The sequence below is a fragment of the Otolemur garnettii genome, unplaced genomic scaffold, assembly GCF_000181295.1.
Source record: "Otolemur garnettii isolate 467f Iridium unplaced genomic scaffold, OtoGar3 scaffold00080, whole genome shotgun sequence".
Taxonomy (NCBI): Eukaryota; Metazoa; Chordata; class Mammalia; order Primates; family Galagidae; genus Otolemur; species Otolemur garnettii.
In genome coordinates, this window is record NW_003852475.1 from 2,473,857 (window position 1) to 2,489,959 (window position 16,103).

General features: G+C 43.1%; 1 protein-coding gene across 2 annotated transcripts in view; it reads left to right on the forward strand.

Annotated features, from left to right (window-relative positions):
* Positions 1-16,103, forward strand: part of MGAT5 (mannosyl (alpha-1,6-)-glycoprotein beta-1,6-N-acetyl-glucosaminyltransferase) — a 342,867-nt gene that overhangs the window by 244,641 nt on the left and 82,123 nt on the right. For both annotated transcript variants that reach the window (XM_023515849.1, XM_012807954.2), the window contains one exon: positions 12,034-12,167. In XM_023515849.1, coding sequence (XP_023371617.1) covers positions 12,034-12,167 — 134 coding nt within the window. The remainder of the gene's footprint in view (positions 1-12,033; positions 12,168-16,103) is intronic.

Below are 16,103 nucleotides of genomic sequence, written 5' to 3' on the forward strand. Positions count from 1 at the left end.
TCAACTTGAAAATCATGGTTTTTTTTTTTTTTTTTTTTTTTTGAGACAGAGCCTCAAGCTATCCCCCTGGGTAGAGTGCCGTGGCATTACAGCTCACAGCAACCTCCAACTCCTGGGCTCAAGCGAGTCTCCTGCCTCCGCCTCCCAAGTAGCTGGGACTACAGGCGCCCGCCACAACGCCCGGCTATTTTTTGGTTGCAGCCATCATTGTTGTTTGGCGGGTCCAGGCTGGGGATTCGAACCCACCACCTTAGGTGTACGTGGCTGGCGCCTTAGCCGGTTGAGCCATAGGCGCCGAGCCTGAGCTATAGGCGCCGAGCCGAAAATCATGGTTTTCAAGGCTCTCTTATGGTCTGTCTGGGGAAACTTTTATTATTTCTGGCTGAGAATTAACTGTTGGCTTTCCCGGGGTTGCCAGGTCTTGGCTGGGCTACAGATACAGGCATTATTCCAGCGTCTTCCTGTAGTCTACTGTGCAGTTTACTTGTTTTTAACTACTAACGGCAATCTTTTATTTTGCACAATCCCAAGTAAGGTACATTATACCATAGGAAACAAATGCAAGAAACCTGTCCACACAGAAAAGTGAAATAGAGGAGACATTTGCCTATACCATTTGAAAGAGAAACTCTACAATTGATGACTCGCACTGCAAACTATCAGTGTTTGGATAGCTCTGATCACCTGCATGACAGCGGCTTCCCCAACTTCATCTGGCTTATGTAAAAACATCGGCAGTGGTAAAGCATTTTTATCCAATTCTTTTTTCCCCTCTGTTTCCCTGGAGAATATGGCTGAATGTAGCAATAGCAGATGTTACTAAACACTACATCCCTGGTTTCAGGCAAGTTTCATCTCAGACCTTAGTTTTATATCCCACAAACATTTCAATAATCTTTGAAACCCAGTCTCCTCAAAAGCCTCACTATTCACATCCCTGTAATAGAATGTTCACTCATTCTCTAAGTAAAGTCTGTTTGTATAGGTTTATTTTGTTTGTGTGTGTTGAATCATTCACAGTGGCTTCATTCACAATGCGAAGATAGCAAGAATTTGCCTTCTGGGTACTCACATTCTGTATTCCATATATAGTTAAAGCTGGGGAGTGTTCAGCATTTCTTGGTACACATGGAAATTTGGAACAGAAAAGATAGGGAAATGTAAGAGGAAGCTTGAGTGTTTAGTTTAAAGCAGTGTTTTTCAGGTTTTTTTTTTTTTTTTTTGAGACAGTCTCACTTTGTCGGCCTTGATAGAGTGCCATGGTGTCATAGCTTACAACAACCTCAAACTCTTGGGCTCAAGCAATTCTCTTACCTCAGCCTCCCAAGTAGGTGAGACTATAGGCACTGGCAACAGTGCCTGGATATTTTTAGAGGCGGAGTCTTGCTCTTGATCAGGCTGGTCTTGAACTTGTGCGCTCAGACAATCTACCTGCCTGGGCCTCCCAGAGTGCTGGGATTACAAGTATGAGCCACCGCCCCCAGCCTTTTCAATCTTTATCTCAAGGCACACTTGAACCTATGGCACACTTAAACTATGTTGATCTCAAAAAGAGTTAGAAGTGCTTTGAACTTCTTTTGAAAATAATTAAACGATTGTTAAAAATTTTTGTGGCACACCTAATGCCCTCTCATGGCACAACAGTTGAAAATCACTGAGTTAGAGCCTTTCTATTTCACGCCCTGCCCCTTTGATTTTTTTTCTTACTCCCCTCACTTTCCAAGGCCCTATAAGAAAAAACTCTATAGTAAGAGGTAGCTAATCCTGAGTATTTCCTTGTTCCTTATGAGAGTGAATTTGAAAGTTAGATTGGGATATTTGGTTGTTAGTTTTGTCCACCTGTTCAATTGGCATCTCCTGATCCTTTGGGATATCTGTTCTCTAGACACTTACTTTCAACAAGGTCAGGAGATACACAAACAGAAAAGGTCTTCTCAAGCTTGTCTTTAGAAATTACAAACCAAGTTGAATGGAGCAGAGGAAACTTGAACATGCAGGTGAGGCAAATCCTAGTTGTGGCTGCTATTTGAGGTGAGTCATCCCAGGTGACTCAATCCCCACTGCCTATCTGGCCCCATCTGTTTCTATGCCTCTAACCTTCCTCTTGCTTGGGTAGGCCAGCCATGCTCACCCGTGGGGACCTTTGCATTGCCTTTGCATTAGTTGTCCCATCTTCTGGCACATTCTTTCATTAGATTTCTCCATCTCCTCCTGGTTTTTTCATTGAAACAATTTGACTTCAGTGAGACGTACCATGATACTCCCCCCCCCTTTTTTTATTAGGTCATAACTGTGTACCTTACTGGATTTATGGGGTACAACATGCTGATTTTATATACAATTTTGAATGCTTTGTAATTTCTTTCTCCCCAACTTCTTACTGTCATGTTTTATTTTCTCCATAACTTTATCACTACCTAGCATTTATATTTTACTTTGTTTATTTTCTTTTTCCTCCCCTGGAATCTGAACTGTGTAATGGTAGGAGTGTTTTATCTTTTTTTTTTTTTTTAATTGCTGAAACTCTAGTATCTTGAAGAGTGCCTGAAACATAGTAGGCATTCTGAAAAATTTTTATTGATCAAAGGACCAACAATAATGCCTGTTCTATTTTTATTTTTTTTATTAAAACATAGCTATGTACATTAATGCATTTATGGGGTACAATGTGCTAGTTTTATACACAATTTGAAATACAACAAACTAGGTAACATAGCCTTCACCGCACTTTCTTAATTATTGTGTTACGACATTTATACTGTACACTTAGTAAGTCTGACATGTATCCTTGTAAAATGCAGTGTGGGTGTGGTCCTACCAATTACCCTCCCTCTACCCATCCTGCCCCTCTGCTCCCCTCCCCCTCCTCTTCCTATTTTTAGCCCATGCAGCAGGTAAAGAAGGGGAAGAACTACTACACATACTTCAGGTTACAGAAGCTTCTTGAGGCCAGTGGCCTCAGCTTACTCTCTTCCCACAAAATGTTCATGGTTGGGCTTTCAAGAGGTGTTCAAACCATACCAGTGTCATTGACATTCTTTGAATTTCCCTGAGGATTTGGGGCTCTCTGTCATTTTTATTTTTGCACAATCTGATCAGAATGGTGGCTTGTGGATCAAAAGTTTTGCCTGACGAAACAGGAACTTTAGAAAGGAACCGGTCCCATTCATGCCAGTAATAAAACCTGTTGACTGTAGCTAAGGATCGTTGCTTCCTTGTACCATTTATTTTTAGCAAAGGAACAATCTGCTGTTCAAACTTCCTTTTTGGCCTTTAACTTGGATCAGGAGGACTGTTGCCTCTCACTATAGTGGAGACCAGTGAGTAAGAGGATCAGCCTGTGGCTCCTTCAGCTCCTTCAGTCTGAGACTCAGCCTTCGAGAGTAATGTTCCTTTAAGGAGTCCATTCCCTCCTAAATTACTTTTTGACACTTGAAAAATGTACTCTTGTGTGCCTTCTGTCAAGAGTTCAGGTACTCATTTTTCAACCCAACTATACATTGTAGTTTCCCTAGGCTGTACTCCAGCTTACTCACTTGAAAAGCCTAGCATCACCACCATTTGAAAAAAATCAGTTTTGGTAAAATTTGAAGCATAAAATCAGTGTACAGCTTTTCAAAACCATATTTCTTCTTGTGTGACTTTATTTTCCAATGATGTTTTTCTATCATGTCAGTTTCATCTTCAGAATCAGCAAAACTTTCATGGCTCTGATGGCAGCCAATATTCTTCCTCAACATTTTTATGTCATTTCTCAAACATCAAAAAGTAAAAGAAATACACACAGGAAATCTAAAACCCAGATTGTACCATTAACAGTTTGTTTGTTCTATGATATATCAATCCATATCTGTATGCCAATCCTCTCTCCATCAATCCACCATTTTTTGTTTTTGTTGGATGGCTAAACCGTCAGATCAGTGGTTCTCAACCTTCCTAATGCCGTGAACCTTTAACACAGTCCAAAAGGGGTTGTGACCCACAGACTGAGAACCACTGCCTTAGATGCTTTAGCATAATGTCATTAACTAGAGTTCTATATTATTTATAGAATAAATTATGCTTAGTTCCTTTTAGGCATTGAATTATTTAATTATCACTTTCTCCAGCTAATATGCTTACTATAGGGAAACCCAGGCTTATCTTGTTCACTGGTATATTCTGAACTCGTAAGTTGTTGTAGGCTTACAGAAAGTGTCCAGTAAATAAGCTGAATATTGAGAAATTTAGAATTCTCTGATTTTGGAATTTTAATTTAAAAGTATGTTATCTCTAATTTGTTTTTTATTTTTGTGGCCTAAATAAAAAAATGTTAATTTATCAGTTCAATAAATATTTAATGAACAATTATGGTATACCAGGCCCAGGCTGGGTTGTGGCATAGAGTGGGTGAGCTACCTTTGCTAATGAGTAATCCCAAGAATTGGCTTTGGTTTGAAACTTGTGTGTAAAGAGGTAGTTGAGGTATGGCCCCTATTCCTGCTGGTGTAGACTTACCTACAAAGTCAATTGTTTCTGATTAAGCATTCATCATTGACTTAATCATGCATTAAAAAAATATTTACTCGGCTCGGCGCCTGTGGCTCAAGCGGCTAAGGCGCCAGCCACATACACCCAAGGTGGCGGGTTCGGATCCCCAGCCCAGGCCCGCCAAACAACAATGACGGCTGCAACCAAAAAATGGCCAGGCGTTGTGGGGGGTTCCTGTAGTCCCAGCTACTTGGGAGGCTGAGACAGGAGACTCGCTTGAGCCTAGGAGTTGGAGGTTGCTGTGAGCGTGATGCCATGGCACTCTACCCAGGGGGATAGCTTGAGGCTCCGTCTCAAAATATATATATATATATTTACTCAATACACTCAGGGCAGCCAGGTACATAAAGCATGGCTCTGTCCTCTGGAAGTATATAGGCCCTCAGGGGAGACAATAATTGTGATAACAGCTCTAAGAGTGCCAAGGAAGGGCACACTCAGTCTGGGAGATTCACAAAATCCCTCAACCAGGAGGTGTGGAGAGTCTTAAAGGGAGAGGGAAGTAATAGACATGCCAGACACATGAGATGAGGTAGAGAAACATGGCCCAAATGAGTCAGGTCAGGTGGAGCAGAGGCTTGTATCAGCTGGGCATGTCTGGAGTTAAAAGTGAAATGCTAGCTCGGCTGACCCCACTTCCTTCTGAAGCGGGTGAAGATTTTCAGCAAGACATGGTCACGTATTTATTCAAAGTCTACCTTGTTATGCAACTTGGAGGCAGAACTGGGGCTGGGGGATGGTGAGGAAGGAAGAAAGGGGCAAGGCTGTAGAGATTGCTTAGAAACCCACTGCAGAGTTACAAGGGTGTCATGATAGACAGTATCCCTGGATTTAAGAAGCCAAAAATTGGAAATGTCCTAAGTGTCTTGTGGTAGCATGTCCTAGAGAGGATCTCTGTCAGATTGGCTTGGTCACAGGGTTTGTCGGCACTTGTCACTGAGAGTCATTGAAACCAGCTTCTGCAGAGCTGGGTTCAGGCCTGAAGGACATCTCTGTCTTTCTCTTCCCTATCTCAGCTTTATACTTTTCTCAGCTGGTGTCATTCTCAGACAGGCCATCTTCACAGGAAGGCAGGGAGCCACCTGCAGCCCTAAGACTTCCACCCTGACAGTTTTGTGACACTGGCAGAAAGACTGACTTCAAAAGTAGTTCTGTTTAGTCATGAAGAAAGCTGAGCAATGGGACTTGGATTGTAAACCTGTCTCTCAGTTGAGACTTTGCTGGGTGGAGTCCTTTCAGCTATCTGCCACTCTGTGGAGGTGTGAGGAGTTGGGTGAAAGGTTACAGAGCCAAAGATGAAAGATTATTCTGAGGTGCGAGACAAAAGGAAAACAGAGGGCCTGGTTTGTGCAATTAAAATGGCTTTATTCCACCTGGGTGCAGGTCGGGTAGGCTCTCCAACCAGGAAGAAATCCACAGGTGGGTAATGGTGGATGGGGGATTTAAAGGGCTAGGGAGACAAGGATTGGTCCATCTACCACTTTCTGGGAGGGACATACACTCATTCTACCTGGGCAGGTCAGCCTCACCTGGGTGGGGCAGGTCTGTTTGGGCGGGTACCCCTCATTCTATCATGGGGAGGGTGGTCAGTCAGGATTGGTACCACCCCACCCACCTATATGGAACAGAAGTACATGGATTGGGGGGGGACTAGTTAGGCTCACAGAGGGCTCTTGGCAGACCACATCTGAAGGGAGGTCCAGGCACATCCGGCGCTGAAGTATTGTACTATCTTCATGAGTAGTGATAAGCTACGGTTATAACCTAGAGAGAAATCTATGACATACCGTGTGAGTGGAAAAAGTTTCTGAAAGGGTAGTGTAGTGTAGCAGGATCCAACCTTAGTTTGAAGATACAAAAAGATCCATAAGATTAGGAGAAAAGAAAAGCCCACTAATAGTGCTTATTTCTAGGTGGTAAAATGATGGGTCACTTCTTTTTTCTCTTATACCTTTCTTATAATCTGAAAAAGAGTTTTAGGGCTGGGCACAATGACTCACATTTGTAATCCCAGCACTCTCAGAGACCAAGGCAAGTGGATTGCTTGAGCTCACAGGTTCTAGACCAGCCTGAGGTAGAGTGAGACCCCATCTTTAAAGCATAGCCAGGTACCTGTAGTTCCAGCTTCTCAGGAGGCTGAGGCCAGAGGATCACTTGAGCCCCAGAGTTTCCTGTGAGCTATGACACCATGACACTGAACCCCAGGGCAACTGAGTGAGACTGTCTCAAAAAACAAACAAACAAACTTTTACACTGTTACAAATCAGGAAAAGTAATAAAACATTTTTATTTAAGAAAAAAGTGGCCAGGCACAGTGACTCACGCCTGTAATCCCAGCATGTGGGAGGCTGAGTCGGGAGGATGGCCTGAGTTCACAGGTTCGAGACCAGCGTGTACCAGAGCAAGACCCCGTCTCTAAAAAGTAGCTGGGCATTGTGGCAGGTGCCTGTAGTCCCAGCTATTTGTGAGGTTGAGACAAGAGGATTGCTTGAACTCAAGAGTTTGAGGTTGCTGTGAGCTAAGATGCCACAGCACTCTACGAAGGGTGACCAAGTAAGACTGTCTCAAAAAAAAAAAAATTAAAAAAAAACATAAAAAACTTGTTTATTGCAAAATCCTTGGCAAGAGCTAATGAGGCCTGAACTGAGAAGGGTAGAGGCGGGGGGAATGAACTGAGGGGTTTTGAGAAGCTAATGTCTCTGGGACTTGCTACATGACCAAGGGTTGAGGAATGAGCCTGCCTGGTTCCTACCCTAGGTTACCAGGTAAGTTGGGGATACACATCATTCTCCTAGGTGCTTGAGACTTACTGGTAGGAAAAATAGACCTCATAGCAATTGAAGGAAAAGGCAATTCAGTTTAAAATTTTTGAAGTGTGTTTAAAACAAAGATTACTGGTTGATAGATATTTTACTAAGTAGTTGGTAAGCTCCATGAAACAAGAAACTCACCTTCGTCTTGTAATCCATCAATACGTAGCATATAACCTGGCTTGTAGAAAGTGTGCTCCAAAATGTCATCAAATGAATTATTCAAGCTGAGCTAATATTATTTCTTAAAAGTAATCATCACTATAATCTGCTCAGGGAACACATCAAGCTGATTTGTAATCATTTCTAAATAGGTGCTTCCAAAGTGCTTAAAATAGTGCCTTTCTTAATAAGAAAAGATGTTTGTCCTAAATCATTTTAAAATCATTGTCAATGTTTAGCAAATCCTCTGAAGTTTATAGCATGTAAAAAGGTCAGTGCACCCTGCATACATATGGCACAAGTTACTCAAAAAGCTAAGGTCACACCAGGTAGATATACTGAGTCTCACAGGTGTATTTTTTTTTCTTTTTATTGTGTCAGGTTAATTTGAGGTTATAAAGAATTAGGTTACAGTGTTTGCATTTATTAGGTAGAGTCCCTTTTACAATCGTGCCTCACCTCCAAGAGGTGTGCCATACACCCTAACTTTGTGCCCTTTAAGTGAGAGCACACCCATCCATTCTCCCTCTTCCCCTCTCCCCGCTCCCTCATTCCCCAGCCCCCCACCTTGAATTGATTTTTTTCCTCTTATGTGGTTGTATATTAGATCCTCTACTGGCTTCATATTAGTATTGAGAACATTGGATTCTTCCCCATTCTTATGATGCTTTACTACGAAGAAAGTGTTCCAAACGTTTGTTGCAGCCCAATTCATAATTGCTAAGTCACGAAAGAAGCCCAAGTGCCCATCGACCCACAAATAGATTAATAAATTGTGGTATATGTACACCATGGAATATTATGCAGCCTTAAAGAAGGATGGAGCATTTACCTCTTACATGTTTACATGGATGGAGCTGGAACATATTCTTAGCGAAGTATCTCAACAATGGAAAAAAAAAGTATCCAATGTACTCTGTCCTACTATGAAACCAATTTATAGCTTTCATATGAAAGCTATAACCCAACTATATAGCCCAAGAAGAAGGGGAAAGAAAAGAGGGAGGGAAGGCAGAAGGATGGGTGGAGGGAAAGTAATTGGTGGGATGACAACTCTGGTGCATTTTACAAGGGTACATGTTAAATTTACTAAGTGTAGAATATAAATGTCTTAACACAATAACTAAGAAAATGCAGTGAAGGCTATGTTAACCAGTTTGATGAAAATATTTCAAATGGTATATAAAACCAGCACACTGTACCCCATGATTGCATTAATGTACACAGCTATGATTTAATCATTAAAAAAATGTTCCAACTCCATCCAGGTTAATAACAAAAGATGTGAAGTATCCATCTTTTTAATGGCTGAATAGTATTCCATGGTATACATATGCCATAGCTTGTTAATCTATTCCTGGGTTGATGGACATTTAGATTGTTTCCACATCTTGGCAAATGCAAAATGAGCTTTAATAAACAATGTAGTGCAAATGTCCTTAGGATAAAAGGATTTTTTTTCTTCTGGGTAGATCCCTAGTAATGAGATTGCAGAATCAAATAGGAGTTCTAATCACATGTGCATTTTGGCCTACTTTATTATAATACTGTTTTTCTTAGAAGCATGGTTTACTATTCTAGTTCAAAGGGTTCCAAAAATAAAATATTGGAACTACCAGGCTGTATGTGAGAGTAGCTTTAGGAGCTTGGGCTCTGGGAGCAGGCAATCGGGCTCTGAATCCCAGCAGTGCCATTTGCTAGCACATAGACTCGGGTAGTCTAAGTAACTCTCTTTCTCATCTATACAAATGTTTTATAAGGTAGTCGGTCATGAAGCTAAAAAGACTTAGCACACTTGGCACCGAACTTAGCATGTTTTCAGAACTCTAATATCAGCTTTTTTTAAAAGTCACATTTGTTTATCTTCTGGGATAGAGTGATTTCCTGCATCCCATTTTTGATGGGATTTCTTTGATTGACCTTGAGATGTAAATACCTTTTCTTTGAAACACAACACAACCAAAGTCTGTGTTCCCATAATAAGGCAGAACAAAAAACAACGTTTACTTTGAGGTTTAATCTCATTGAAAAGGTCATTTCAGATATGGAGAAGCATCAGCCTGAGCTTGTGGCCTTTGATTTAACATAAGCAACGTAATAAGACCAAGGCATTCTCTGCAGATACTACCAAGTAGGTACCATCTGGTGGCCAGCTCCTTGGAAGCAAGCCATGCCAGGCCTGTGGTTACTTTGGAGTCACCTGCTAGGAAAAGGCGCAGCTGAGCAAACCCTTCTGATGCCAAGGCTCAGTGTCCTGTGGCAAGTCTAGAGTCGCCTGGGAGAATAGAGACATGCAGAGGTCTGCTTGCACCCAGGCTTCAGCCCATCACACACAGTGGTCCTGTTTGTAAGCACTGCCTATGAGGTCCTCAAACTGCACTTAGAGGCTGTCGATCCCCAAGTAAACATCTCCCAAGGGGAGAGGGGAGTTAAAGTATATGGATGGAAGCTTGGGGAGAACATGGATATGTAATCCATTCTTTCATGCAGTGTCAACGTTGATTTAGAACCAAATTGTGGTCCTGACACCATGAAGCCCACTACTCAAGTCTTTTGACTAGAGTATTTCTTCCTGTTTCTCCCCTATCTGAGTTAGAAGCTTAGAGGAGTCTTTGACACAAAAATAAGTATATACATGTGCTGTTTTCTTTTTGGGGTTTGACCGTCATTTTATCTTCAACTACACGTTAGTACCTTATAGTGTGAATTAAGACCCGTTGAGTATTTTGCAAGTACTTTTTAAAGTGGCCCCATAGGAAGTAAATACCTGCATTGTGGAAACAAATCTCTAAAGCCTGGAGCCTTAATCACCTCATAAATTTTCTGAAAATAGAAAAAACGATCCCGAAGTGTAGTGTCAGAGTCTAGTTCAAAACTCATGGAATCAACAAAAATTTCTACCAAGAGGTATTTTTAAGCAACATCGTGATACTGGGACCTCTCACAGGCCCTCTTCCCACCTCCTGTATTTCTCAAAGCCCCTCCTGCCCTCAGCTGCTCAGGAAGGGAAACACAGCAACCACTGCCTCTTGCTGGCGGTAGAATTTATTCAGTAATTTACTTTTCAGCCACTGCAACCATTGCCATTGCCTCTGGGCACTTGTTCAAAAACACAGAAATGAAATAACAGATTGGCCAGACCGAGCACAAGTCCCCAGCCACAACCCTATTATCTCCTCATCCTGTCGCCCCCATTAGGCAGAAGCCTGGGAGACGGAGGGTGACAACACAGTGCTTATACAGCTCGTGCATCTGCACAGCTCAGGGCTCCCTGCCAGCCTGCCCTCTTCATTGCGTTCCCCCGCACCACGCAGACTGATGAGGGGGGAGTCAGGGCGTCCAATTGCTAGGCCTGGGCTGCAGGCCCGCCCACCTCTGCCCTTCACTCCATCTTGAAGAGCTTCTGTGCCACCTCCCTGCTTAGGAAAGGGTGTTTCAGTCCCAAGAACCAGGACAAGCTGAAGGGACCAGCATCCTCCGTTTGCCCACCACCCACCTGGGGATGCCCATGGCCAAAGCTGCAATACATGGATTTGACGGAATCTCCAGGATATCTCGATTCCCAAGGGGCCTTTGGCATCGCATTATTTATAGCTATTCTATTCAGGTCAGAGCCGAGCAGAGTACTTGCTCCATTTAGTATCTGCCATGTGTGTCCTCTGCAGGGCCATCCCTGAAATGCTGAGATTTCTCTGGATAGAATGAAAGTGGAAGAGTCTCCACTTAATCAAGAGAGAAGTGTTTCCTACTTACTGCCTCCTGGTGGCACCCCTTTTAAGATTACAGGCCCAAGATACAAGTATTTGGAGAGAATATGAAGTTGCTTTCCCCCATGATCAAGTGTTAAAGAAGATGTAGAACTCAAATGATGAGGGAAACCCAGAGCAAAATGACTTTTCTCTGTAAGAGTAGTCTATCCAATAGACACTATTCTTTTGCAGTGGTTGGGTTTTTGGGAGTAGTTTGTATCCCTGGAGAGTTTTACCTTTTTATCTGCTTTCTTTCCAGGCATTTGCTCAATGTAGCCCATAATTACATCTTTTATTAGTGAGTAAATCTTAGAGAAGGTGAAAGGTTAAGGCTGGGGGTGGGAGGCACTGTTGCTTGTCCCCAAATCCTCTTTTACCTACCGGAGTGGTAAAACACAGCTGGAGTCAGATCAGACTATGTGAGGCCACCCCATGCAGAACGTCTGATTCAGCTCTGCCCCCTCCACCCCTGGCCATTCAGCAGAGAGACCCAGACAGAGGCATCTCTCCCAAGAGATGACAGTAGCTTTGCTCTGAGGAAATAAGGATGGAGCGAACTGAGCTTAATGACTTCCCAGGTTAACCTATCCTGGGAAGAACTATTCCCGAACAAAGGCTTTGCTGGGGATGTGTGGGAGAGAGGGACCTCTCTCCCTTCGGGTAAGGAAGAGCAGGGTCACATGAAAACATTGACTTGGGTGAGATGGCCTGCAATACATTTATAATTATTTTTCTTCTAGCTGACTGAACCCTCACCGTCCTCCCCTCTCTTTCCCCCTTAGCTCACACCCCAGACAACAGCTTCCTGGGGTTTGTGGTCGAGCAGCACCTGAACTCCAGCGATATCCATCACATCAATGAGATCAAAAGGCAGAACCAGTCCCTTGTGTATGGCAAAGTGGATAGCTTCTGGAAGGTGAGTCAGTCTGTGCAGCTTGCTCTCTCTGGAAAGAAGCTCGTTGGGTAATTTCATTTAACTTTGATCCAGGGAGTAATCAGGCCAAGTGCCCAGGGCTTAGTGGGATGTTCCAAGCAGTAAACAGGAATGTTCAAGGGCCTGGTGGCTCAGCACGTGGCCTTCTCACCAAGGCTGTGCCGCTCCTCTAGGCAGCAGCTGTCTAGCAAACCCTTCACTTTGCATGGCAGAAGCAACTCATTCCAGCTTCCCTCACACCTTGTACTTGCTTCTGAGAGCCAGGGCCTCATAGGGGTTGGATAACTTTCTGGAGCTGGGCCCTGCACAGGGAGAAACTTGGTTGAGTGAGTCTTCTCCTCTGCTATCTGGGAAACAGAATGGTCATGACCTCTGTTCTCATATTACTGTATCTCTCCCCAGTCAAGGATGTTAGAAGTTCTGTAGCTCTGGGAGCACAAGTGACGTGCAGGGTGAATAATTCCTGGTACTGCTCTTCTGACCCCATGTTGGGAAAGGAAAAGCAGGGCACCACCCCTCAGCTCCAAGATGCTGACTGTCTGAAAGTGGTGATGAGAGTGGGCTATTTCCTAGGAGACTGATTTAATTCCAATAACTGTCTGTCTGATAAACAGAGTTTTGTCTTCACTTAGCACAGAAGTTCTCAGTGGTGGGTAATTTTATCTCCTACCTCCCTATCCCTGGGGAACATTTGGTAATTATCTGGAGACAACGTTGGTGGCTGCATCCAGTCAGTGGTACTACTGGCATGTCACGAGTAGAGGTAGGGATGTGTACACGTCCTGCGATGCCCAGGACAACCCCTGGCACACAGCAGCACTGCCAAGGTTAAGAAACCCCGGCTGGCCTGGTGATACTTAATGTTATTCCACACTTTCTTCTCTCAAGTAAAATAAAATCAAGCTAGATAATAAATGGCTGTTTAAGGTGGTCCCATGAATTTACACATTTTACTTCCCTTGTATCAAATGTGAAGGGTCAGCACATTTTTCAGCTGACTTTTAGACATACTTGGGTTAAGAACCTATTGGATATTCTTGTGCTCAGCTTGGGTATGAAATGATGGAGCATGGTATTGGCTTTAGGAAGATGCAGGCTCTGATGGAAGAGCCTCTGTCTGCTGCTGCTCAAAGGAAAATAACTTGCATGTTCATGTGGACTTGACCTTGAAATTGCATCATCTGTTTTGGAGTCAAGTGTGGCTACCTCCTAGGTGCCTCTGGCAACATTTTCTTGTTCTTTAGAAAAACAAAATGATAAATTGATTCTGAATGCTTTTTGGTTACCCATTTTAGATAAATTAACAATCACCCCTAAAAAGATGACTTCCTTGTGCTTGTCCCAAATGTGTTAACCATGCTGCTCAGGTGATTTGGAATCTTTCTGCATTTAGAGGTGTTCAAACCCTGCAGGAGTTCAGCCTTCCTTGTTCCTAACCTGTGCATTGGCCAAAGATTACGAAATGCTGAGTAGCAGTGTGTCCATGTTCATCTTTGCCTAAATACCAAAAATCTAGAGTGCTATTTCAGTTTTCTTACATCAGTCCAACATTCTGTGCTGGGAAAAGCACTGTAAAGTTCTCACATGAATTCAGAATATCTTCAGTTCTTGAACACAGCAGAGTATGTGAGAATTTAGTCTCTTTTTCCATCCCAGAGTATTTTGTGAAGGCACACAGGAAACAGATGTGCCTTTTAGGTGAAAAGTTAGTGCAGCCACATTTCCAGAGCTGCATTTGACACTGGCTTTAACTTGCAGGGGGGTTTATGGATGGCTTTTCCCATCCCATGTGCCAGTCTTCCTTTGCCTCATCTTCTGGCAGGAAAATGACACCTGTCAGTTCTGGAAGGTTGGGGTTGCAGTGGGGGGTGGTGCATAATATGGACCAGATGATTTGGGATGATCTTCCTTTACTCTGAGATTCTAGGACTTGTTCAGATTCTAAAGATACCTGCTGTTCTTTCTGCCACTCAACTTCATGGAAATGTCCCCGCCGCCCTGGGCATGCTCCTGCCTACCCAAACACTAGAATGGGAAATGCCAGCACATGGCTCCAACCTGGGCTGATTGGACCCTAGGGAGTTGTCCCATGGCCCAAAGCAGTCCAGCTTCTTGGTAGAAGTTGGAACTGACAGTCCAGTCAGATTCCTGAAATCCTTTACTTGGTGTTTGGAAAATAGGAGCAGTGAGAGTAAGCCACAGGACAGAAATCAAAAAGATGTGTGTGAGGCTGAAGCAGAAGCCCTCCAGGAGTCCCTGTGAGAACCACTTGGGACTGATGTGGAAGGGGAAGGGGAGGTGTTGAGAGGATGATGAAGCCCCACAGTGCGGAGAGATACCCCCAGCCCCAAGAGAAGCAGGGGTGCTTTGGAGGGACCAGGTGGTATGGAAGGCAGAGACACAGCCCCTATAGCAGCAGTTCTCAACCTGTGGGTCGAGACCCCTTTGTAACAATGAAAATACATCGCAGCATCAGGAAGGTTGAGAGCCACTGCCCTACAGCCTGGAGACAAAGAGAAAGCGTTCCTGGCAGCTTTCTTGTCTAGATCCATGTCCTTTTCTCATACCCTGTTCCCTTGTGGTATCTGAGCGCATTCTGTTCCTTACAGGCACCTGCCGTAAAGACACCTACTGAAATAGACAGGTCCTCCTGCATTCTTCATGCCTGTCAAGAAACACTTGGAAAAAAAATGTTTGTGGCCCTCATTAATGTCATTATTGGGACCAGATAGGAAACCCCACTATGGGAATCAGTGGAGGTTTGGGACCAGGGGATTAGTGCTGTGAGGAACTGGAAAGACAGGCCTCCCAAAGTGTTCAGATTCCATTAGTGGTTGGCAAACTCTAGCCTGTAGACCAAATCTAGCCCACCATCTGTTTTTATAAATTTTGATTGGAACACAGCCATGGCCATTTCATTGTTGATCACTACTTTTGCATCAAAATTGTGGCATTGAGCAACTGTGACAAAGATCATATGACCCATAAAGTCTAAAATACTATCTGACCCATTCCAGAAGTTTGCTGGCCCCTGAGCTATGCCATCTCCTGATAAACCAAGTCCATCTCAGAGGATACACTGGTTAACTGTCCCTGGCATGGATCTCCCCAGTGGTCTGTTTTGGCTTGTTTGGGTGTTCTTAATCATATTCTGCATGATTGAGAATAATGGATAAGCAGTGTGTGGAAATGTGAAGAGTGACTTTTCTTTTCTTTTTTTTTTAATTAAATCATAGCTGTGTACATTAATGCAATCATGGTGTTTTCATATACAATTTGAAATATTTTAATCCAACTGGTTAACATAGCCTTCATGTCATTTTCTTAGTTATTGTGTTAAGACATTTATATTCTACTTTTAGAAAGAATCACTTGTACCTTTGTAAGATAAACCACAGAGGTGATCCCAACAATCACCCTCCCTCCACCCATCCACACCCCTCTTCTCCGCCCCCCTTCCTGTATTCTTAGGCTATAATTAGGTTATAGCTTTCATATGAAATTAGTTTCATATGAAATTAGTTTCATAATAGGACTGAGTACATTGGATACTTTTTCTTCCATTCTTGAGATACTTTGCTCAGAAGAACATTTTCCAGCTCCATCCATGTGAACATGAAGGACGTAAAGTCTCCATCTTTCTTTAGGGCTGCATAATATTCCATGGTGTACATATACCACAATTTATTGATCCATTCATGGGTCCATGGGCACTTGGGCTTATTCCATGACCTAGCAATTATGAATTGAGCTGCAATAAACATTCAAATACAAATATCTTTGTTGTAAGTGATTTTTGGTCTTCTGGTCAATTCCTTCCTAATAAAGGAATTGCAGGGTCAAACGGCAGCTCTATTTTTAGTTCTCTAAGTGTTCTCCAGACGTCTTTTCAAAAGGAATGTATTAGTTTGCATTCCC